The sequence below is a fragment of the Aythya fuligula genome, chromosome Z (genome assembly GCF_009819795.1).
Source record: "Aythya fuligula isolate bAytFul2 chromosome Z, bAytFul2.pri, whole genome shotgun sequence".
Lineage (NCBI taxonomy): Eukaryota > Metazoa > Chordata > Aves > Anseriformes > Anatidae > Aythya > Aythya fuligula.
In genome coordinates, this window is record NC_045593.1 from 22,810,545 (window position 1) to 22,834,606 (window position 24,062).

At 35.3% G+C, this 24,062-nt stretch overlaps 1 protein-coding gene across 2 annotated transcripts in view; it reads right to left on the bottom strand.

The window, feature by feature from the left end:
- ADAMTS6 (ADAM metallopeptidase with thrombospondin type 1 motif 6) overlaps window positions 1–24,062 on the bottom strand; it is a 150,715-nt gene that overhangs the window by 33,369 nt on the left and 93,284 nt on the right. For both annotated transcript variants that reach the window (XM_032206598.1, XM_032206597.1), the window contains exons 13-18: window positions 19,507–19,652; window positions 17,210–17,273; window positions 7,579–7,681; window positions 6,325–6,458; window positions 3,664–3,787; window positions 2,321–2,401 (exon numbers count right to left, since the gene is read on the bottom strand). In XM_032206598.1, the coding sequence (XP_032062489.1) occupies window positions 2,321–2,401; window positions 3,664–3,787; window positions 6,325–6,458; window positions 7,579–7,681; window positions 17,210–17,273; window positions 19,507–19,652 (652 nt within the window). The remainder of the gene's footprint in view (window positions 1–2,320; window positions 2,402–3,663; window positions 3,788–6,324; window positions 6,459–7,578; window positions 7,682–17,209; window positions 17,274–19,506; window positions 19,653–24,062) is intronic.

Here is a 24,062-nt window from a genome sequence, read left to right on the forward strand (position 1 = left end):
TTCAGGAACTGTGGGATGTTTGCTGCAAGTTAGAGACCCTACTAACTGAAAAGAACAGAGGAAACATTGGAAACAGTATGAGAGAGTTTTTTTCTTTCTTTCTTTTTTGTATATTTCCAAATGGAGAAATTTATTTCTTAGACTGTGGTCACATATTTGGCAGCAGTACACATAGACCAAAACATAATAATATGTGTAAATGGTTATTTTCAGCTGAATCAGTTCTCTAATCTGGTTCATGGTGTGACCACAAAACATCCGTCCTGAACAACGGAGAGGAACTCCATAAAGATGGGGAAGTTGTGAAGTTGACACTGCCACTAAAGAAGCATCTATAAAATGATACTCTAGAAGTATGCATTTTGACATAATAAACTATTTTTTAGCTGCCATCCTGCTTGCATAGTTGTTTTTAGGGAGCAAACAAATTATAAGCATTCCTTTCCCCCAAAACTGCTGATCCTTGAACAGTGATCTGGTTCACATTCATGGTACAAAACATTCCAACAAAAAAAGGAAACAGTCCTTGCAACTTAGTATTAACTTACAATAGGATATAATGGTTCCTTTCAAAGTTGTAAACACAAGGAAAGAAATCCCCCTGAAATTAGCAAGGGCTTCTGTGGCATTTAGCAAGGTATTGAAGAGAGGGCCTGAAATCAGGAACCCTCTTGAAATTGTAAGAAGCAGACTGAAAAAACAGCTATGTACCACTTTACCTTTTTAGATCTGTGGCCAAATTAAATATCAAAAAAGTTGCCTATATTTTTTATTGAAGTTAAAAAATTGGCATTTTTTTTCATTCATTTGGTGCTGATGGTACTGACTTAAATACTGCTCCAGATCACATTCCTCTGATTTATAAGCAAAATTTATAACAAACTTAATGGTAGTAACTAAGAGTATCTGGTTTATTCTATTTAACTCCTGTATTTATTTTCAGCTACCCATAGAATCAGAAACACAAGTATCTTAATGGAATCTGTGTACTAAATATGACATTAATATTAGCCTAAATGTCCATGTTAACAAAACATTCTTTTGACAATATGGTTCTTAGCATAGAGCAACCACATTAGTCTGCATTATATGCCTCTCTTTCACTACCATCTCTGTCTCAAAAGTCATTGTAGGATATTTGATCAATGTTACTCACATATTTTGACATGGGGGGGTGTGATGCTGAAAGAATAACAAGCACTCTTTACTGCTGGAGTAGTGGATGTTACTATCCCCCGCAGAATGAAGGGAGACTGAAAATCTGCCGAATTACATGATTGTAGGGGCAGGCAAAAAGAAAGGAAAAAGCATCCAACAGTAAAAGGCACCATTATCATCAATACAATCAATTTAGCAATTAATGTATCTAGGGATGTTATTGTCCGTCCTACTAACATGCATTATAGTCCTTTCCAACACATTGCTATTCTTTATACTAATTACATGCAGAACAGACTGAAAAAATAGCCTAGTCAGTTGTCATTATGCCTAAACAGGTTAACAGCTTCTGTTTGTGTTTATCTGTTAGTTTCCGGCAGCACTGATCAGCTCTCTGCACTACTGTGAACAAATGCTATGCAAATCAGACTACAGGAGCTGTCAGAAATGCATGCTCTTTTTGAGTTTGATAAAGCTAGATCTGTACACACCAATATTTAAAAGCTGAAAAGCAAATTTAACACAATCTTAAAGGAAACAAGGGATAATCTGGGCATTTGAATTTAATTCTGTTTTACCACAGGCTTCCTGTATGATCTCAATAAAGCCCATAGCTTTTCTGCACCCCATTTTCCCCTATCTATAAAACAGGAATGGCATCAAGTCCCTACAAAGCAGCAACACAGAAACACTGTGGAGTTATTACATTCAACTGCCTTAAGATAAGGAGGCATTATTATTGTATTTAAGCAACCATGACTGTTGTTGAATAATCATTCCAAGCAAAAAATGATGTTTTGAAACAGTATGGTTCCCTAAGATCAGAGACTTCCTCAGGTGTAAGACATTACCTCAGAGAGGGACAGTAGATCACTTGAGTGTTTCTCATCCACTCTAGCTCCAAGTCTGACTCCGTAACTACAGTAAAACTGACCTGATTTTGCACTGTATACAAGGAGGAATCACATGATGCATTCCATTAGCTCCACTCAGGAGAATACATCCTAACCACCTGCTCTAACTGTCTGACCACAGATTAAGACTAACAACTACTATTCCCTCTGCAGCTTCTAATATATGTACGGTTTGGTCATATCAGAAATATCTATTCCTGAATCATATCAGAAAATCCAACTTAGTAACATTTAAACCATGCTCTTACCAATGTAGTTCTTTGACATTGCCACTTCTCTTATTTCAATGTGCACAGAACCTCTTGGAATTTGAATCACTTCCATATAGCCTGTAAAAGAAAGATAACTTTTTCTCATTATCTTAAACAATATTAGTCATGAAACTAGCCATTAATAAATTATTCACTACTAAAAAACAGTAAGAAGCATGGAATTAAAATGTATTTGCATATTTTCATTTATGTGATGCATAGAAATGTCTTTAAAGTTCAAATACATTTGACTGTGATAGAAAGAATTTAATGTGAATTTAGGAATTCTTTTTTTTAATGATAATAAAGTCTTCTCAAGTATATTACAAGTAACTAATATATAAAATGACCATAAGATCATAGAATAATTCAGGTTGGAAAGGATCTGAAGACATTCATTTAGAACAACTTCTTACTACTAGCTAGGAGGTAAGACCAGGTTTGTCAACACGTTATAGTTGTGTAGTGTTATAAGGAACTCCAAAGCTGGAAACTGTACAATCCTTCTGGGCAACCTGATCCACTCCTGGGAAAATGTTTTTCCTTCCATTGGGTCAGCACATGTCTTGTTTCAATTTATAGACATAGTCTCTGCTCCTCCCACCACACATCCACCACTGTGAACAGTCTGGCTGTTTTCACCATAACATCCTCAGAGATTTGGAAGGATGGTACAGTCCCCACAAGTCTTTTCTCTCCCAGGCTAAATAAGCCCAGTTCCCTCAACCTCTACTGACAGAGCAGTAATTGCTCCAGCACCCACTAATCTTAGTGGCCCCCTCACTGAGCTGAACTAACTCTGGTACATCAATCTTTTTCTTATGTCCAGGACCACATGCAATATTAGTTAAGATTTAATAAGATAATAAGATAGTAAGGTTTAATTAGATGGAGCAGATGCAGTAACACAGAGAATCACTGCAACACTAGTATTTTCTATTCTGAGTTAAGTTTTCAACTAATCACCCTTATATATTTCCATATACATTTATTTTCTTAATAACATGAGCATAAAAGACTCTTCTGGATCCTTTCTATTCTAAAATGTCATGTATAGTCATATACATGATTACAAATAACGGATTACACTAAAATTAAAACTAATCACCCACTTCTTGTTGAGTGCATTTAACATCAGCAGAACTAAGTAAGTAAGATTAAGTAAGAAAATATATGACTGTATTTTATAGAAATCCAAACTAACATAGGAAAAGGAAACAAATAGGCAAAAGTAGTCACAGTGTATGACTGCCAGCAATGCAATGCTGGAAATCAGTTGGAACACTGTTATGTTTTAAATAGCCACATAAATACAACAGAATGGACTTGTATGTGCATACCTCCTCTGGGCAATGAATCATTGAAGAAACCTTCAATTGCTTCACATGTACTCCCATCTCCTCCACAAACACGGCATCTATCTTCCTTAGCATCAGACCCCAAAATATTATCACAACCCACATGCTAAGAGAAGAAAAGAAAAAATATTTTAACAGTTTTCTTACACCTTTGCCTTCATAGATCGTTGAAGTATTTCACTCAAGTGTAAGATATTCAGAAAGATATTCATTCTTTCTATCTATTCTGTTTCCAATACCTGCTACTATTAAGTGGGTTTTCACTTGCAAGAAGTGAAGAAACTTAAAAAATCAAAACAAAATTTTGGCTTACTAAAAACAAACTTTGACTTACTGAAAATAAATTTTGGCTTACTGTTAAGTCTTGATTAATAAATATTTTCTATTTCTACTGTGACTTTCAGGTGGGGATCTCATAGCAATTTACAAACAATGTAATTATTACAATTATTAATAAATGATTAGTGACCTTTTTATTTAATATTACAAGGGCTAATTGTGTTTAATCTGTATCAGTTTAAGGGAAACATTAGCTGTAGTTTTCTTAAACGTTTATGTAGCATAAATATTATTTACAAAGGAATTTACAGCTTTATAGACTACTTATCTACTTGAGAAATCTATGTACAGTGAACAATGAGCATCTGCATCTGACTAATTTATTCATCACTATTAGAAACCTAATGCAAATATATACAGTCAGATACCTAAAAAACAGAACAAAAGCCAAACCAAACCAAACAAAATGAGAACGAACACTGGACATTGACATTTTTGTCTGGGGTTTATATAAAATATGAGGCAGCTGCATAGCTTGGTTTTAACTTGCAGACAGGTTAATACATAGGTCAGAAGTTAAAATAATGCAAGTAATTGAAAAAACAGTATTATTCTAACCACTTATACTTCAATTTCGTAATTCGCCAAGATGAAAAGGACCTGCTTTTTTTTTTTACACAGCCCCCTCAAACTTGAGTTTTAGTCTGGTTATTAGTTTTAAAAGACTTCTCCAAAGTGCTAGAATGTTCTTATTTACGAAGTACACCAGAATTCCACAGGTTATTTTTTTACTTTTTTTGCTTAGATTACTAATGGTAAATCTCATCGTATTATTCAATAAACATAAATCTTCAGCATTCAGTATAGCAAACCACTTAAGTCTTGAGTAAGCTTTAGGTATGTTAGTGGTTTCAGCAAAATCAGATGATTTTTACTAGTCACCAACACTATTCAAATGTTTAGACTTAAATACATAATTAAATGCTTTGCTAAACTGAAGCAGAAGTATGATGAATATAACAAAAATATGGCACAGACATCCAATTTTCTTCAAATTCATGTAATACAGTTCTATAAGAACCTTACAAGGTAACTGTATTTTTAGTAAATAGCAAATACTTGCCCTTATACACTCTTTCACAGAGTGACAGTGACAGATTTCTGTTCCAAGTTAATTAACAGTAGAACTGTTTCCAACAGGATGAAATATTTGTGGAGAAACAGATTAATATGTTCATGTTTACTGTTTTTCTTCCAGAGTAGTGTTCTAATTGGAATGATGGAACAGGCCTTGGAATAGTACAAGGAATATGCTCATCTCCTGTTGCTTTTTCCACTGATAGTTTACACAGAAACCACAAAGCAAGATAAAAGATGGCAAAATGAAGAACTCTAATCTGCTTTAATGTCTGTGAGGAGCTAATTTGAATGATTTGTCTTATTTGGTCAAGTACAACGTGCTCCACCTGGGTCAGGACAATCCCAAACATGAGTACAGGCTAGGCTAATATTGGATTGATCGCAGCCATACAGAGAAGGACTTGGGGTACAGGCAAATGAAAAATTGGACTTGAACTGGCAGTATGCACTTGCATCCCAGAAAAACAACTAAATCTCAGGCTGCATCAAAAGAATTGCAGCCAGAAAGTGGAGGGAGGTGATTCTCACCATCTACTCTGCCCACATGAGACCCCACCTGAAGTGATGCATTCAGCTCTGGGGCCTCCAGCACAAGAAGGACATGGACCTATTAGAAGGAGTCCAGAGGAGGGCCACAAAGATGATGAAGGGGCACCTCTCCTATGAAGAGGGGCTGAGAGAGCAGGGGATGTTTAGCCTGGAGAAAAGGTTCTGAGGACACCTTATTGCAGCCCTTCAATACTTAAAAGGGCATCTAAGAAAAATGGATAAAGACTTTATAAAAGGGCACGTAGATACAGGACAAGGGGTAAAGCCACTGGAAGAGGGTAGACTTAGATTAGATGCAAGGAAGAAATCCTTCACTATGGAAGGTGGTGAGGCACTGGAACAGGTTGGCCAAAGAAGCTGACAAAGTCCCCTCCTTGGAAGTATTCAAGGTCAGGTAGGATGGGGCTTTGGTCAACCCAGTCTAGCAAAAAATGTTCCTGCCCATAGCAGAGGGGTTGGAACTAGACTATCTTTAGAGGTCCCTTCCAACCCGAATCATTCCATAATTCTATGATAATGCAATACCTTTTTTTAGCTCTTTGTCTCTGACTCTTTCATTAAGAACTTCATCAACAATCCTGTTTCACACAAGTAACCATCAGATACCATAATTAAATGTAGGATATAACAGACAAAACAAAGTAATCTGTAAGTACTTTATAAAGCATTTGTAACCTTGCATTCTCCATTGATACAGATATCCAGTGAGTCAGCATTGCACTGAGTCCCATCTATTACTGCAGGAGCACGTTCAGTGTAAAAATTATAACCTTCGGCCAAGCAGTTTAATGCACATGGTTTAACCCCACCTGGACAATAAAACCAAAGAAAAAAAATAACATAATTCTTGAAAAAATATTAATTAGTTAAGAATATATATGCATAAAAAAATCTGAAATATATAAAATTCCCTCATACCTGACATGTAATATAGATATACTTTATTTTACTTTCTCTTATTGATTTCTCTACTTGACTCTTCCCTTTTTTGCAGAGAGGATTATTTCTTATAGTAAGATATGGCAAGATTGGATAGCTACTTAAGGATTCTATTATGTTAATACAACACTAATGATTATTGAACAATTTAAAAAAAAAAAAGGACACTTCACCATTTGAGAAAAACGAATAAGAAAAGAATGTAGTGTTAGAAGTATGTCAGTGTAAATTTCAAAAACAAGATCAGAATACGTCAGTTAGGACTTCAGTCTTATTACTTGAAATATGCTACAGCTCAGATCATGTGATCACAATGGTCACTTTTAGGCTTCTAATCTTTAAAAAAAAAAAATCTATAGAAAAATAAAACCACAAATGTGAAACTGATTTACTCAGGGTTTAGAACAGGAAAAAATAAAATTTTTTAAAAAAATCAAAAGGCGAGTTAGAAACATTGAAAAATGACAGAAACAACTAAATCTGCTTAAACTGTCACAGAGAAAAAGAAATTACAATCCTCTTCTCTTCCTCAAAATATCCTTTTATTGCATAGCATAATTATTTATAACTCAACTTATTGAAGTAGCCTTGGATACTTTATGAATGCTTTTCTTTCTTTCTCCATTTCTCAGTATTCTCACCTTAATTAATGAAAATTTTATTGAGATTTTTATGCTAAACTTGTCACTGTAACATCAAAATTACTTATAGATCATCTAAGAACAACACAACTGCAGGTGGAAAAGGGTTCCTTAGTGGAGTCCCTACAATGACACTCACCCTCTTTCCACATCAAAAGAAAAAAAAAAAAAAAAAAAAGGAATTGTCATGGCTCTTCTGTTACATTTTTCATAACTGACAAAAGGTTACCCAACTTAACTTATTATATATTCATCAAAATGTTCTATTTACATACACTACTTTTTGTATTACATTTATACAGTTTTAAGATTTCACTCACAAAATATTTTTTGAAAAGCTACACATTACCTCCAGTGTAGGGTTTCCAGTTATAATACTTTCCCCGGAAAGGCATATTGTCAAAGTCTGCACATTGTTTTTCTCGAAAATCACGGGCTCCTGAAGGACATGGCTAAAATCATACAGACAAAAAAAATAAATTAAAATAAATTAAAAAAAAATAATTTCTTCTAAATATCAACATAAAAATAAATACCTGTATTACAAATAAAAAAATAAAATCATCCAAGACACTAGGAGATGGTTCCCTGCTTTATCTTGTGGGTCTGATACTAACATATGCTTTATAACTGATGCATTTATTTTGCAACTTTCAGCTGGAACAAAGTAACTGAACTACTCTAAACAAAGATGTTTCCATAATTCCACAAAACCAATCAAAATCATGTCAAATTATGCTTCATAATCAATCCATTAGCTACCTCCTTATAAGCACACATAAAAAACAGCTGTAAAAAATAAAACCATTTTGATAAGAGCTCTAACCTTAGTTGTACTGTAATAAGCAGCTGTACTGAGCTATGTTTTTAAGACATGGATAAAGAAATTAAAACACTTGCTGAAGAGCTGCAGACTATTATCACCGTTTCTTACTTGCAGCTTTGACAAAAGGATTACATTAAGGCTGAGAAAAAGGGTAGATATGCTTAGTTCTAATTCTAAGCAGTCTCCAAGTGTAATATTTAAGCAGTCTCCAAGTGCTTATATTTAAATTTTCACTATTTCACACTATCAGTTAAAAAAAAAAAAAAAAAGAAAAATAACTGTCTTATGTGGAGTAATGATAGATTTAAGTGAAAATCATATCAGGAAAGAGTTTCAGGAAAAACTGAATTCTTAGCTATTTCTCAATTTTTTCATCAGCAAGTTCAAATGACAATTTTGAATACACACAAAATTCAGATAGCACATTAAACATTACTATCAATGTTTAAGTAGCAGCTGCAATTGCAAGTGTCATCAGACAAAGTATTTGAAATACAGATTAAAATCATTTTTAGACTGAAAGAGAAAAGAGATTGTTTGACAGAAATGAGAGTTGTGAATAAATATTACTATTTTATGAGCAACAGAAGAGTCCATTTCATGGCAGTTTTACTAGTCTTCCTATAAATATCTAAGCTAGTTAGCACTGTTGAGGAATCTGAAATGCAATCAAGTGAAAGGATCTGTATAAACATGTATGATAAAAATCTACTTAACAATGCAAATATTAACATAATAATTATAATTCTCAGTACACATGAATCACGTTCCTACCACAGCCATCCTATTGCACTATGATTCAGAAACTACATTCTTTTCCAGTTCTGAATTTAATGAAAATGCTGGATACTAGAGTCTCGCAATTTAAATTTTGTGTATAAATCACTCTATTATATCCTTCTTATTAAATAATACATTTTTGAATATAAGGCATTTACTGGTAAAAAAAAAAAAAAAAAAAAAAAAAAAAGTTACTGCTGCTTCATTAATTAAAGTCCTTCAGAGCACAATACTGACAATAATAACTGTGTGCAAATAAAATAAGAAGAAAAAAATATTTTTAATTGGTTACACCAGTTGTATTTGCCTATTTGCATCTTACTCTCCAAGCAGCAGAAAGAAGTAACCTGACATACCTCAAAGGTTGTGACCAATCTCACTGATACTGGTCAATTCATCCTATTCTTCAGCTCCAGGTAGAATCATAGAATCAATCATAGAATCATTAAGGTTGGAAAAGACCTCCAAGATCACATGGTCCAACCATCCCCCTACCACCAATATCACCCACTAAACCATGCCCCTAAGCACTAAGTCCGAACCTTCCCACAAGGACCGTGATGCCATCACCTCCCTGGGCAACCCGTTCCAAAGCCTGACTGCTCTTTCTGAGAAGAAATGTCTCCTCATTTCCAACCTCAACCTCCTGTGGCCATTCCCTCTAGTCCTATCACTAGTTACCTGCAAGAAGAGACCAACCTCCAGCTCCCCACACCTTCCTTTCAGGGAGCTGTAGAGAGCAATAAGGTCTCCCCTGAGCCTTCGCATCTCCAGACTAAACAACCCCAGGTCCCTCAGCCACTCCTCATAGGACTTGTGTTCCAGACCCTTTACCAGCTTCGTAGCCCTCCTCTGGACACCTTCCAGGGCCTCGATGCTCTTGCAGTGAGGGGTCCAAAACTGAACACAGTACTCAAGGTATGGCCTCACTAGAGCTGAGTACAGGGGGACGATCACCTCCCTGGTCCTGCTGGCTACACTGTTCCTGATACAAGCCAAGATGCTGATGGCCTTCTTTTGGCCACCTGGGAGCACTGCCAGCTCATGTTCAGGCAAGCGTCAATCAGCACCCCCGGATCCTTTTCCTCTGCACAGCTTTCCAGCCACTCTGCCCCAGGCCTGTAGCGCTGCATGGGGTTGTTGTGGCCAAAGTGCAGTACCCGGCACTTAGCCATGTTTAACCTCATCCCATTGGCCTCTGCCCATCGACCCAACCTGTCCAGGTCCCTCTGCAGGGCCTTCCTACCCTCCAGCAGACTGACACTTCCCCCCAACTTGGCGTCATCTGCAGACTTACTGAGGGTGCACTCAGTTCCCTCATCCAAATCGTCAGTAAAGATATTAAAGAGGATAGGCCCCAACACCAGCCCCTGAGGAATACCACTGATGATCAGCTGGATTTCTCTTCATTCACCATTACTCTCTGGACCCGGTCATCCAGCCCATTTTTAACCCAGCATGCTAAGACACTAATTTGTATGGCTGCTATTTTACTGACGTGCAAGTTAGTTAAACTCCCCTGCAAAAGACACCATGAAATCCTTTTTCTGAATAACATTCTCATAATCTGACTTTTGAGATATAGTCTTACTTCTCTTGTTTGACGGTGATCTCAGATATATTTTGAGGCATCATCATCTTCATTAATAAGCCAGATGATGAAGAAGAGTGCACTCTCAGCAAGTTTGCAGATGGCAGAGAACTGGGAGTAGTAGCTAACAACAACTGAGGGTCACAATGGCATCCAGAGAGACCTCAATAGGGTGTTAAATGGACCCATAGAAACATAAAATTAAACAAAAGAGAAATGCAAAGTCCTGAACACAGGGAGGAATATCCTCATGCATTCAGCATGTCAGTTGTGGGTCTCATGCTGGGGGCCTCTCAGTTGGAAAGGAACTTTGCAGAAAAGGACCTGGGATGTAGAATGATTGCTGCTACTCAAGGTGATAAACACTGCAACTTTACTTAAGAGACATAATAGGAAGGTTACTGCAAGAGTAGTTGTCTTTTCATCATACTTCTTAGGTCATCTTTGCCTAGACTAACAAGAATCTTTTGTTATTATACCCATGACACAAATATAGTGACGTGTAGTTTCATACGTGATTCCTCTACACAGGAAGAATTTCAGCCACAGCATTATAAAAAGTCTGAAAAAGCCTAAGATCACTGTAGTAGCTCAAGGAAACAAAGAATACAACTGTTATCAATTTGGATGACTTTCCTTCTAGGTTGCAGGTAATGAAACAGTAACAGAACAGGAGAAAAAGCTACTAGAGACATTTTATCAATCACCTGTGATAGCAAAGAAGATTGAAAAGGTCTTCAGTACTGATATTCTAGCATGCTTTTGGCATACCTGGCACACTCCAGATCTTATTTAAATAAATGAGATAATTCCTGAAGGGAGTCACTCACAGAAAGATCACTATTGAAAAGACTAATGATGCCAAAGGCTTTCATATTGAACAGCATATTTTTTATCGCATAACCTGCTTTTGTGCCTGTAGGAAAACTAGTTTTATTACACAGGCTTACCTACTTTTAAAATAAGGGCTCTTTCAACTCAGACCTGCATTAGCAGATCACAAAGACAATACTCATTTCTAATTCCAACTATTTTACTACCTGACATCACTGGATACAATTTAGTTAACATACATTGGTACTACTAAATGTTGTTAATTTTGTCTTAAAATTATGAGTTTAAAATGGGTAAGAATGCAGCTGGAGATTTCAATCATCAGAGAAAGTACTGCAGATAGGGGTGTGACAATGTTCCTGGTTTCTTAACATTCTGTCTGGTTTCGGTAGTCCTGCAGATTTAATTGTGGCTTCCTTTACTTCAAGTACAGTTAAATTAATTTTAAAAAATAATATATCTATGATGTCAAAGCTTTTCTATAACCCAGTGTATTTGGCTGCTAATCCATCATTCCATTGACAGATTTGATAACCTTTGCAATAAAATAAGTTTTAGTGGCTATGTCTTCTCAGGGAATCCTGACTGACCTCAGGATCTGGCTCTTCATCTGAATCATTATTTAGAATACTCTGAATCATTAGTTGAATCCAGCTTTCAGGTGGATTTAGTAAAAAGGCTGCCATTTTGCAGACTGCAGTTACCAAATGATAGCCCAAAATATACAATATTCTGTAGTCTAAAGAAAAAAAATGCAATTTACACTGAAATTTATTTATGTTGCTTTACTTTATTTCCTGTATGTAACTGGTACCTGAGAGGAAGTAAAACTAAAGATGATGTCCTCAAGATATGTATTCAAAATAATACCAATAGTAGTGCAAACAGGTTACTGCAAGATTAGCTACAATATACATTTACAAGATGTCAGCTTTTTGGCACTATCTCTCTGTGTAGATGCTCTTCACCCAGAATAATTGTGCAATAACTGCTTCACTTTAGTGGGTAAGATATTTCACATTTTTCGTGGAATTTTTCATGGCTACAGACTGCTTGTGTTTCCAAACTCTCTTATAGGAGACTGCAGTTTGTAAGGCAGGAATCTAACAAATGTAATCGTGTCTGAAGAAGGTTCTGAGAAGATGATGAAACATTTAAAATTTTGACTCAAAAAAGCACCCACTTTAAGAACATCAAAAGTTTTTACGACAAAAAGCAAAAATAGTTTAACAATTGTTAACAAGTCACTGAACCAACACTGACGCAACACCAAACATCTGATCTTACAGAAATCTGTTTTTCTTGGAACTTCAAGTCAGGCAGACCTCAGTAATTGACTAGGCTTCCTATTAACAAAAGGCCAGAAGGGTAATAGTCGAAACTCAGATACTGTTCCAAGATGTAATTCCTCACGTGGATAGATTTTACATATAACAGGACTGAAAATACTAAATTTATGAAAGCGATGAACAGTAGCTGTGAATGAATATATGCGTAAAGGAAGGAAGCAACAGGAGTCCTTTGCCTAAGAGAAAAAAAAGGTTGAAGAACTTAAATCTTTTAAAGGTATGTATACATTTATACTTTCAAGTAAATAAACCATTTACAAAACCTGTAAACAAAACATGTTACTGTATTTTAAAAATAAGGAGCCTTTTACAGTCCTACATGTGTATCAGATTAAGTTTCACATCCTAGATATATGTTAAGCGAGACAATGAGTTATTTTAACTGAGATATTGTGTCTTGCACTTTCATGGGTTTGTTTTTTATTTCCTAATTTATATAAGTAAATAAGCATTTTTTTCCAACAGAAGTAAGAGGTACTGTGGTTGATGTTAGAAAATATGTTTCTGATGAATGTGTTCTTTCTACCACCTTTTGTTTCCAGGACTCATTAGCTAATGTTCTTTTCTGCTGATCTCAATGTTTCCATTAGCAGATGCCTTTCGAATTAAGAAGTCATATATGGCTTTGGAAGTCTTTGATGAGAAATATGCCTAGTAGGAGTGTGTGCACTGTTTCCAAAGAATGAAAATGGTCAAAAGAAAGGGCAACAGAACTAAGTCTTCACTGAAAGAAAAATGAAGTCAAAATGAGGGTGTGTTTTTTTTTGTTGTATACGAATAGCAGGAGCTAGAGGGAGTGTTACATCTAAAATTACAGATGGGCAATGAATGTTGACACTGCAAAAAATTCAACAGAAAAGATGTACAAACAACACATTTTTCATAAAAACAATGACAGATTTGCATGCTCTTAGTGCTTACATTAATCAAACATACCATTCCTTTAAAAATGTCAAGCACTAAGGACTGCAATAAATCTTGAAACAAAATATACTAGCCTCAGCAATTCTTAGCTATTTAGAACCCTAAATATTACTATAAAAGAAATGGACTACAATCATCAAAACCATTACAACAGTAAATTTAGACTTCTGTAAGTCGTAGTATATTTATGCACTGAAAAAACATACCTCACAGAAAAACGATTTTTAAAAATTATTCACAGTCAAATAGTAAGAATGGCATTTGTAAATACCCTGGCCCAATTATGTTATTGTTCAAGATTTGTTTTTTGAAGTTTCCTTTCCAAATCCCTGTATAAACTATTGAAATCTGACTACAGGTAGGGAATACACACTTTGGAATAAAGGACTATAATTTTAGAAGGTTTTGGTAACTTGAAGCAGTGATTTGAAATAAAGCAATGGAAGCAAATCACTACACTTGGGTAGGACCAATCAACCGTACAGGACAATCTGAGGAATGGCCTCCTAAACCACAACACCTTAGAAAGGGATTTATTTGGGTGCTATGGATCAATACGTGCAGAATAAATGTCAGTTTTAAGACACAAGAACACAATACTATAATTTATAAACAGAATCTCATCACTAAGATGACATACTTAGTTCTAGGTTATGCCTTGTTTTGACTGGAACTAGAAACCTATGCATAGGTAGGTTTGGTACCACACTTCAGGAAGATGTGCACTACTGGGATGACAAAGATGATTAAAAGAGACACTGTTTGGTGTAAAGAAGACTAAGAGGAGATGACAGTGGTCTTCAAACACAGGAAAAGCTGCCACAGGGGGAGTAAGACCAGCTATCTTCTAAATTGCAGTTTGGACAGAGTAAGAGCCTTAAAGGAAACATGCTACACTTTAGATAAAGATCATAGCGATATCTCTCTGACTGGAGATAGTTCAAAACAGGTCTGACAACTGCTTAACCATCAGTTGAGAATGGACTAATTACAGTTGGTTTTGATTTTGTCTTTGAACCAGGAAACAGTCTAAGTGGTCTTCTCAGGTACTTTGCAGATGTTCCTTCTGTGACCTTTTGAGCTTCCTCAGTAATAAGCGAGAAGCATATGGAGATAAGGCAGGCAAAGCAGATTTGGAAGAAAACTGTCTGAAAAGTTTCTGACAATATGAAATAAAAAATGACAAGAATAAAAGAAATCCTAGCAGCATTTCAACAATATCACTAGGTATGATTATTTTATTTATTTTTTTTTAAGCATTTAAAAATTGTTGTGTACTTGTGAGGTAGCAGGATAATGTATTATCTATTTTTTCTCGTGTATGAGTTACTGTAGCAGATGCTAACAAATGCCTACTGGAGATAAATACGTTAAATAAGAATACCTGGAGAACTAGACCTCAAGAGTTCTGAAAGAGCTAAGGGAGAAGGTCTTCAGTTTGTCCATGTGAATTTTTAAACAAATCTTAGACTATGCATACAAACTGAAACAGTGATAGGTAAAAAGAGGAGTATTTGAAAAGGGCAAATAGAACACAGTTTGTCTGATATCAATTCAAAATGAACAGAGAAATTGGTAGTGACTTAACTGATAGAAGAAAGATAAATCAAAACTCAAAAACACTTTTTATCAGCTTTATACAACTTCCTGGTGAAAATAACAGAATACTGAAATATGCTTAGATCTGTATAAACCATTTAATCTGGTAGTGCACTACACCCTGACTAAAAAATAAAATAAAAAATCAGTAGAGCATCCAACAAATTTACTAAATATTGACTATCAGCTTTCAAGTGATAGACCTTCAGTAAGAGATCATCACTTGGTGAAGTCAATTCACAGGTGAAGTTTCTATCAACTGCAAATATGAGAAACATGTTAAATATTACTCAATGTTTTCATTTTTGCACTGGAACCATAAATAAAATTATCACTTAGAAAGCTTCCCAATTACATGAGGACCAGTTGAATGAAAAATAAGATGATGGTAAATTGATTACAGAGTATCATCTGGGAAGCTGGATTCACTCAAATGAAAAATTCACAAAGACAGTAAACACAAAAATATAAATCTACTGAGAAAGTAAGATGGCCAGGTTTTCCCGAATGGTGCTCTGTAATATGGAAGGCAGTGTGATTGGAGAAGTTCTGCAGCTCATGATAGACAAGTAGCTCAGCAGTTTCTCTTACAACACTTTGGTAAAAAGGCCTAATGACACATCTTGGCTGCATGAACAGAGTGGCTGTGATTTGAAGTAGGGAATTGATTTTGAATCTGGGAATTTTTAACACTGTTGAACAATGAGAACATCCCTCACAGAGAACTTTGCAGAAATAGCACACAATAATTAATAGTGATCATAAAAACAAGGTGTTTTCAAGGAACTAGAACAAGAACTATTGTATTTTTTCCTGATGTATATCAAAAGATGAACAGGTGAAATAACACCATTAATGTACACAGACTCTTCCACTGTTACTAACTTTCTTGTTTTAAGAAAATTAAGATGCATTTGGAAAACAAAACAAAAAGGAAGCCTGCTTTTGTTTGTATTGCTACTAACTTGGAAACTTATTATTTAACTGGTTTATTGGTATTTGCTTCTTCCTGGTTCATTTTTTAACTTACTTGAATGTATAATTTTTGCTCATTTTTTGATTTCAAACATTTATACAGTGCCCCACTCCCACAGTGGCACATCATTACTTGATGGACTCAGCTCTAAAATGAAACTGTATGACCATGATGGTAACACATGAACCAACACATACCTCATGGCAAAGCAATGCACTTAGAGCATACCAGAAGAAACACATTTTCACAAAATGTCTAAGAGGACTGCGTAACATATTACCACTGGAACTTATAAAGGTATAAAAAGGGTAAGCAGGTTTACAAGTGGAGGAATGGTGGAGGTTAAAAAAGGTAAAGATAAGATGTGGAGTTCAAGAAATTTTTTAACACTCAGTTTCTGGAAACTCTTAGGTATACCATGGAAACGTCAAGCCTTGGCTCCCACAATTCAGTGATTTTTTCCTGAAGCATCTGTTATTACAGTTGGGAAAGAACACACTGGTGTTCTGCACAAACCTTTTCTCTGTTGTGGAATGGGATTCCTTATGCTCCTTGTTCACCTTAAACATACTTGCTCAAGTTGAACTCACTCTTCTCAATAATGTGAAGGCACCAGCTGGACTTCACATTGAGATAGACATCCCAACATTTCATGGAATCACAGAATCATTAAGGTTGGAAAAGCCCTCCAAGGTCTCCTGGTCCAACCATCCCCCTACCACCAATATCACCCACTAAACCATGTCCCTAAGCACCATGTCCAACCTTTACTTAAACACCCCCAGGGACAGTGATGCCACCACCTCCCTGGGCAACCCATTCCAATGCCTGACTGCTCTTTCTGAGAAAAAAAAATTTCTTCTAATTTCCAACATGAAATTTAGGTTGAAAATTTATTAGAACATGTAGGGTGCCTGCTGTATAAAGCACACACGTAAAATGCAGAATTCGCAGCTTTTCTGTGTCAGGAAAAAATGTTATTTTAAAAATTGTATTATTTAGCATAATTTATTATTTAAATAGCTAAAAACACTATTTAATCTATTGCTAATAAAATGAAAACAGACAAGTTGTTTCTACAGTGGAACTAAGTTCACTTACATCAGTATTGCAGGAGCGATACCGCTTCCTTTCTCCAAGACAGTATTTACCTCCACCTGAAGGTCTGGAAAAATATTTTTTATGAGTTAGTGTATATTTCAGTATAAACATAAGTTCACGAGATATACATTACTAAGATAAATATTGCTACATAACAAAAACAAAAGCACATGGAAGTTTTAAGGTGCAATTTTACAGTATTTTCTTTAATATGAATTGTGGTATTGACTTGAACTCCAGCACATAGAAGACAGCACTGGGTATTTTAAAGTCTTCATACATAATATTTATCTTGTTTGCACAGATTTCAAACAATACAGTATAAATGTATTTTGAACATATTAAAAAGGTATTGCTTTCAATTATTTGAATGCTTTGTAAAGCCAGAATGAAAGATGTATAAGCAACCTAGATGACTTTTTTTTTTTTTTAATCTGCTCATATTACACTTTAAAACATAACAAAATGATGAAACTGCCTGCTAAATACTGGAGTCAGCAACAAAAACTGCTTCTTCATGAATCTCATTATGATTTGAATTAAGTAGTACTAAATCTAAAGAAACCGCAGAGCAAGCAGGTTTCTATTAGTGTAATTAGGACACTGGCACTTAATTCCCAGATTGTTCAGGAACATTAGCTATCTCCCACTGAGGTCAAATAACAAATTAATATTGACGTAAGTGGAAGATTAATCAAACATCTGATCTTTGGCTTGTAACAAGAAAGCAAAAAGGAAAAACACTGATTGTTTTATGATAAAGAAGAATTTACAGTTAGCAAAAAAGTAAATTAATAACGTTTTTCACAGTACAGGCATTTGTCCAAGCAGCCCTATCCTAGAAATACTCATCTTAATTAATGAACCAAAGGGAATTTTTTCCTAATGCAAACATGGAAAAAAAAATCACATTCTGGCTACACTGTTAAACATTTAAGATATAATTATCCTTCAACATACCAACTGATGTACATGGAGACAGAAGTAGTTAAAAAAAAATCTTATAAAATTAATTGTGCTTCAAGCAAATATTTCTCTAATGTTTCTACACAGTGCTGTGAAAAAAAATAATGTGCTTAATTTATTATTTTCTCAGTAACATTGCCTGACATATAATCTATGTAAGTACACACAATTTTCACTTTTGAATCTATTCAATAAGTAGTGGCATTCGCCAGAATTGACTGATTGTAATTGCTAAAGACAAAAAGTGATCAGACTGCCTTAAACAGCAGTAATGTCACATCGTGGTGTCTGTCTTGCAAACAACAGTAGAAAGCTGAAATACAGCTTAGCTTGCAAAACTTGGGTACAAGCAACAGGAAACTTCAGTGTACAGAAAGGAGAAGATGAAAAAGGAATGACAGAAGTTACAGAACTGATTTTCATGAAAGAAGCTTGTTGTTTTCTAGAAAAAGTGTTAAGAACTAGTAATGGGGATGGAAGTAGAGCTTATGAGTCATGACAAGAGCAAAGTATGTAGTCATAAAACTACCCTTTGACAGAGAGCTATACTTGCAATGAGGTAACCCAAACAAAGCAAGCATCAACAGAAAAAAAAGCAGTTGTTCATTCAGCAGAGAACAGCAATGGAAATAAGTAAGCATTCCTCCTCTGAGAAGCACTAGACAGAGAGAAGAGCACTTACCTGACAGATCTTCTCTGGAACACTGCTCAGGACATTGGGAAGCAGACAGAGGCTACCAGATACATAGAATAGACCAAGCTGTAGTGGAGGAGCTGGCCCCTCTTGAGAGAGAGTAGATGGACCAATAGGGAGTGGTGGCAGGGAGAGAAGTAACTCAATTGTTTTAAGAATCAGTGGGAAGCCACAATTAAGTGTCAAATGTGACAGAATATAAATGTATGCTCAGTAATATTACTAATTACTTGTGTGCTTATATGTAAATTGTTGAACACAAAATCTTGGAAATAGTGCTGCTTTTTTAACAAATGACTGGCATTTGTTATATCCTAGACTAGAATGACAGATATGAATAAAGAAGAAATATAAATCATAATTCAAATATATTTTGCATAAAAAGAAGTTTCAGAAATAAAACTGTACTAGTTACTAATAAATATAAATCCAGCAATTTTTACAGTATATAATAGATAAATTAAAAACTGTTTTAAGTATGTCTCGTGAGCTTCTTCTGTTAACTGTTTCTGTGTGCAATTTTGAAGACAAACTCTGGCAAACTTGCAAAACATTTTTACAGAAAACATATGAAACCAGTTTTGAATAAATTCCAACTCTGTCTTTTTGTTGGCTCCAGCTTACTTTAGCTACTTACGCTGGACTGTCACAGTGTCTTATAGATGAGGAGACTCCGCCACCGCAGGTCCTGCTGCATTCACCCCATATTGACCATGGACCCCAACCTCCATCTATGCTCTGGGGCCAAGTGCCAAAAGGTACACACTCTCCCTGATAACACCACTGAAAGATTTCACAGACAAACAAAACAAATAATAATAATAATTAAAAAAAAATTAGCTTCCAGGCTGATGTTTATCAGGGCAGAAAAACCTAAGTGTCAGGCAATGACCAATTATAGGCATTAGCATTCTCCATACATATAACACTAGTATTTTACTTTTTGTAGCCATGTTTAGACATCGGTGAGGGTGTGTGGTGAGAGTGTGTGTGATTTGTTAATTGACTTCACTAAGCCCTGAATTATAAGTCTCTAACACATACCAGAAGTTTAAGCAAGCTTAAAATTAAGACTTTCTTTTTTCCTCATACATCCTCCTTAATGTTTCACATTAAAGGAACCACAAGTTACATTCTTTTCAAACACTATGATCCACTTCTAAGATTAAACAAAATGCCTTCCACTTAGGATTCATGTAGTAGCTTTATTATGCAAAATGAAAAATTCCCCCCATCATATTCTTAAGAAGGTTTTTCCCTGCAAACCCTGAACCTTTGCAATATTGCTACTTACACTGGACATAAAAAATGTCAGACAATTCAAACAAATTGGTATTGTAAAATTTAATTAATAATTTCCTGTATCAGCAACTTTTAAACGATTTGGGAAATAACCCAGGAGCTTACAGTTTGATTCACATTCTGGTGTATCACTGAAAGTCTAGAACAGTTATGTAAATTATTCCTGCCATCACTGTGTTGGGCAACAGAAAACAGCATGGCCGCAGGTTTACTGTGTCCTCAACTTGCACATTTCAGTTCCAAAAGGTGAGTATCTATTGCTTAAACTGCCTTCAAGTCCCAAAGCAGACACAAAAACCCTTCGTTTCAAGAAAAACAAGGAAACAGATAACTGCTGTATCCAAAATCAGCCTATGAATTTGACAAAATTCACTGAGACATAGACAGAAAACATGGTGAGACAGCCCATAAGCACTATAGTAAGACTGGGTGAGGAGTTTATATTAACTAGTCCAGAAAAAAAACAAGTTTTCTTCTGAGTCCTAAGGCTCACCTAAAGTGTCAGTCCCAACAATGCTGGGACAAACACAAAAGAGCAAATGCAGGCACTGACAATGCTTTGAATTTCTCTCAATTTTTATGAAAGCAACTGACAAGATAATTTAACCTTCAATCACTATTCAGAAAAAAAAATAATTGAAGTATGATATAAACAAGGATTATGCACAGTGATAATCAACTAAAATTTCATATTAGTTCCTAATTAGAAATTTCATGTTGAATACAAATGTAAGTTGATTGTCAAGCACATCAAAGTTTCTGTGACTGTAGCTACAGAGAATGAACATTAAAAAAAAAATATGTAGCTTATCATCAGCAAATACACCTAGATACAAAGTAGTTTTGCATAAAAAACACATGCTACCATTTAACATTAATAAGTGAAGTCTCTAGCATTATTTCTCTATCATCCTTGTTTCTTATCTCAGCACATTTTTATTCTCCATGACCACTTTTTTCTCTGTACGTGCAGTACCTGAACTTATTTTAAAGCACTGCTGTTACTGTCCAGCACATTTCTATTTATAAAACTCATCCTCTATTATTTGGAGAAACAAAAACCAGCATCCATACGCCTACAAGTGTATAAAGAAGATTATCTTAAACCTCAAGCTCAAAATGCATTGCCTTTTCTACCAGGTCTGGTTGGGTCAGTTTTTGTCATCTCAGCCCAAGTGGTGCTGTGTTTTAGATCTGTGACCAAACAGAATTGATAACACACCACTCTTAGCTGAACAGTGCCTGCACGGCCTCAAGGCTTTCTCTGTTTCTCACTCTGCCCCTCCAGTGAGCAGGCTGCGGGTAGGCAAGAGGCTAGAAGGCGACAGAGCCAGCAAAGCTGACCTGAACTGGCAAAAGGATACCCCTTACCCCAGATCATCTTGCTCAACAATAAAACTGGCATCATGCTCAGCAATCACACTGTGGGGGGGAGTCTTTCCAAGCAAGTTGTTGCTTAGAGACTGGCTGCGCATTGGTCTGCTGGTAGGAGGTGGTAAGTGATTGATTGCCTTTGCATCACTTGTGGTTGTTCGTTTTTTCCCTTTTTTATTTTTTTTTTCCCTGCATTTCTTAAACTGCCTCCATCTAGACAGATGAATCTTTCTCAGTTTTGCCTTTGCCTTTCTGATTCTGTCCTCCATCGTGCTGTGGGGAACTAAGAAAGAAACTGGGTGGGGACTTAGCTGTCAGCTGGGGTCAACCCACCACATGCTTCTTAAGGAAAAAAAACACAGAAGGACACAAGGTTTCATGGAGCGCTTCTGAGCAAAATATAGTTTATCCTCCTTACAGTTGTAAATTTACAACTCAGAGGTTTCTGGTGATACTGAACACCTACTTTCAGCTGGTATAGCTGTATCCATATGGTAGTGTTTTTGCAATACCTCTAATGGTATAATGGATATGGTATGACAGAGAATAAAGTAAATTTATGTGTATTAAGCATGAAGGATTAGAATTTTCTGTTTTTCTTCTCATTATAGTGATAAACTAAGTGATAATTATTTCATTCATTAATGAATTGTGGCAGACTATTACAGAGGCCACAGCAGTACACAAGTAATTATGTAATACTAAAGTCAACTGCTAAAAATTAAAATGCTTCTGAGAGTAAAAACGTATGGTAATAAATTAGATTAATAAATACATTGTAAAAATGTTACATGTCAAAATCAAGATTCATAAATGAAAAACACAATTAAACCCAAACTAATACCATCTATGTACAAACAGAACATGCAAACAAACCTTTGTGGTGTTATGACTGTACATAATATGCAGGTGCATTTCACCTGTTTTATTCTTCCAAACTTGTATAAGATTCCTGTACTCTGCAATGTCCTCTGCCAACCAAACATTTCTTTCTTCCATACTCCCATTTTCCCCTATAAAAACTCCTTCAATGCTGTTTTTCCTCCTCTACTGAAGTTAAATCTGAACACTTACTGTCCACTTTGGTATATCTTTTTAATTTTCTAATGCATATTCATCTTTCACCAGAGGCAAGTGATGCATAGAATCTCTGTCCAATTAATTCAAAATGGCCAAAATCTTTTTATTTCTAATGGGACTACAGAATTTTTTTTTCTCTGAGAATTATAATAACCCCTACAATGAAGTTACGGTCTACTTAGTGAACAGGATATGAAGAAAAAAAGGGGAGATGACAGCTATTTTAGAAGGACAATCCTTTATTAAGGATTTAGAACTGAAATGTTAATTCTCCTCTCACAATGAAGAAGTAACTTTCAATTAGTTGAGTGAGAAAGACAGTGGTGATGCACTTGGATACATATTAAAGAGGCACAAAACTTTAAATAATGTGGGATTCTTCTTATAAAGATCATTAATAATAAAAGAAGGTATGTCACTGTGGCACATTTGAGAGAACTGTAGGTATTTACCATAATATACTTTTTGAAAACTAACAGAGGAAGTATTTGTGATAGCGAGGAAAAATTATTTATTTTTTTGGAGAAAAAAAAAGCTTAATTAAATTTAAGCTTGCCATTTCAACTATAAGGATTAATTTTCAATGAGTATTTCTGCAATTATTTTGCAAGGAAACTTGATGCCCAGTACTAATGTGAATTTAGATTACCACATAATCCAGGTATTTAAATTGTTCTTTCAGCACACTGTTTTCACTTTTTGTACATTTTTCCCTCATTTACTTGCTTGGTATGGGTTTATACAACGATGTTAGAAGAGGTTATTTTTTTATTACTTTAAATTCAAAGACAAAAATAAATTATGCTATCAGTGTTGTCTTTTTGTTTCATATACAGTATTTCCTCATTAGAGTCCTTTTAAATCTATCAGTTTTAATCTTCATCTATACTTAAAACGATTACTATAAGATTTGGAAAAAGCATACCTTTTGGAACCCAACCAATACACAAACCCCTTCACTAAAGCATGAACATGTTAAAACTTCAAACAGAACAGATGTACAAGTTCTGTCAACAGCAAAAAAAAAAAAATCCACACCATTATTTTTCCCTGTATGAGGAAACAGCTGAATAACTTTTATGGAAAACACTCTAAAAAACTTCAGGCTTAGGCAGACATCTACTGCGGAAAATTTCTACGGTGGAAAATTTCAAGCCAAAGAGTTAAAGTTTGGCAGGTTTATATAAGAAGGTCTTATAATAGAGTGTAGGGCAATTCTAATTGTAGAAATCCCTCCTAACTCTGCCAATAAAGTATTAATGCACACTGCATCAAAATTAGCTTTCAGTTAATAGTTACACAGAATTTACATCAGTATAACTAAAAGCAGAAATTGACCCTCCAAATATGATAGAGTACTCTGTGATCTTGTTAGGCTTTTAGAGCAGGGAATGTCATTTATTACATATTTGGACAGAGCCCAGCAAAATAGAGCCT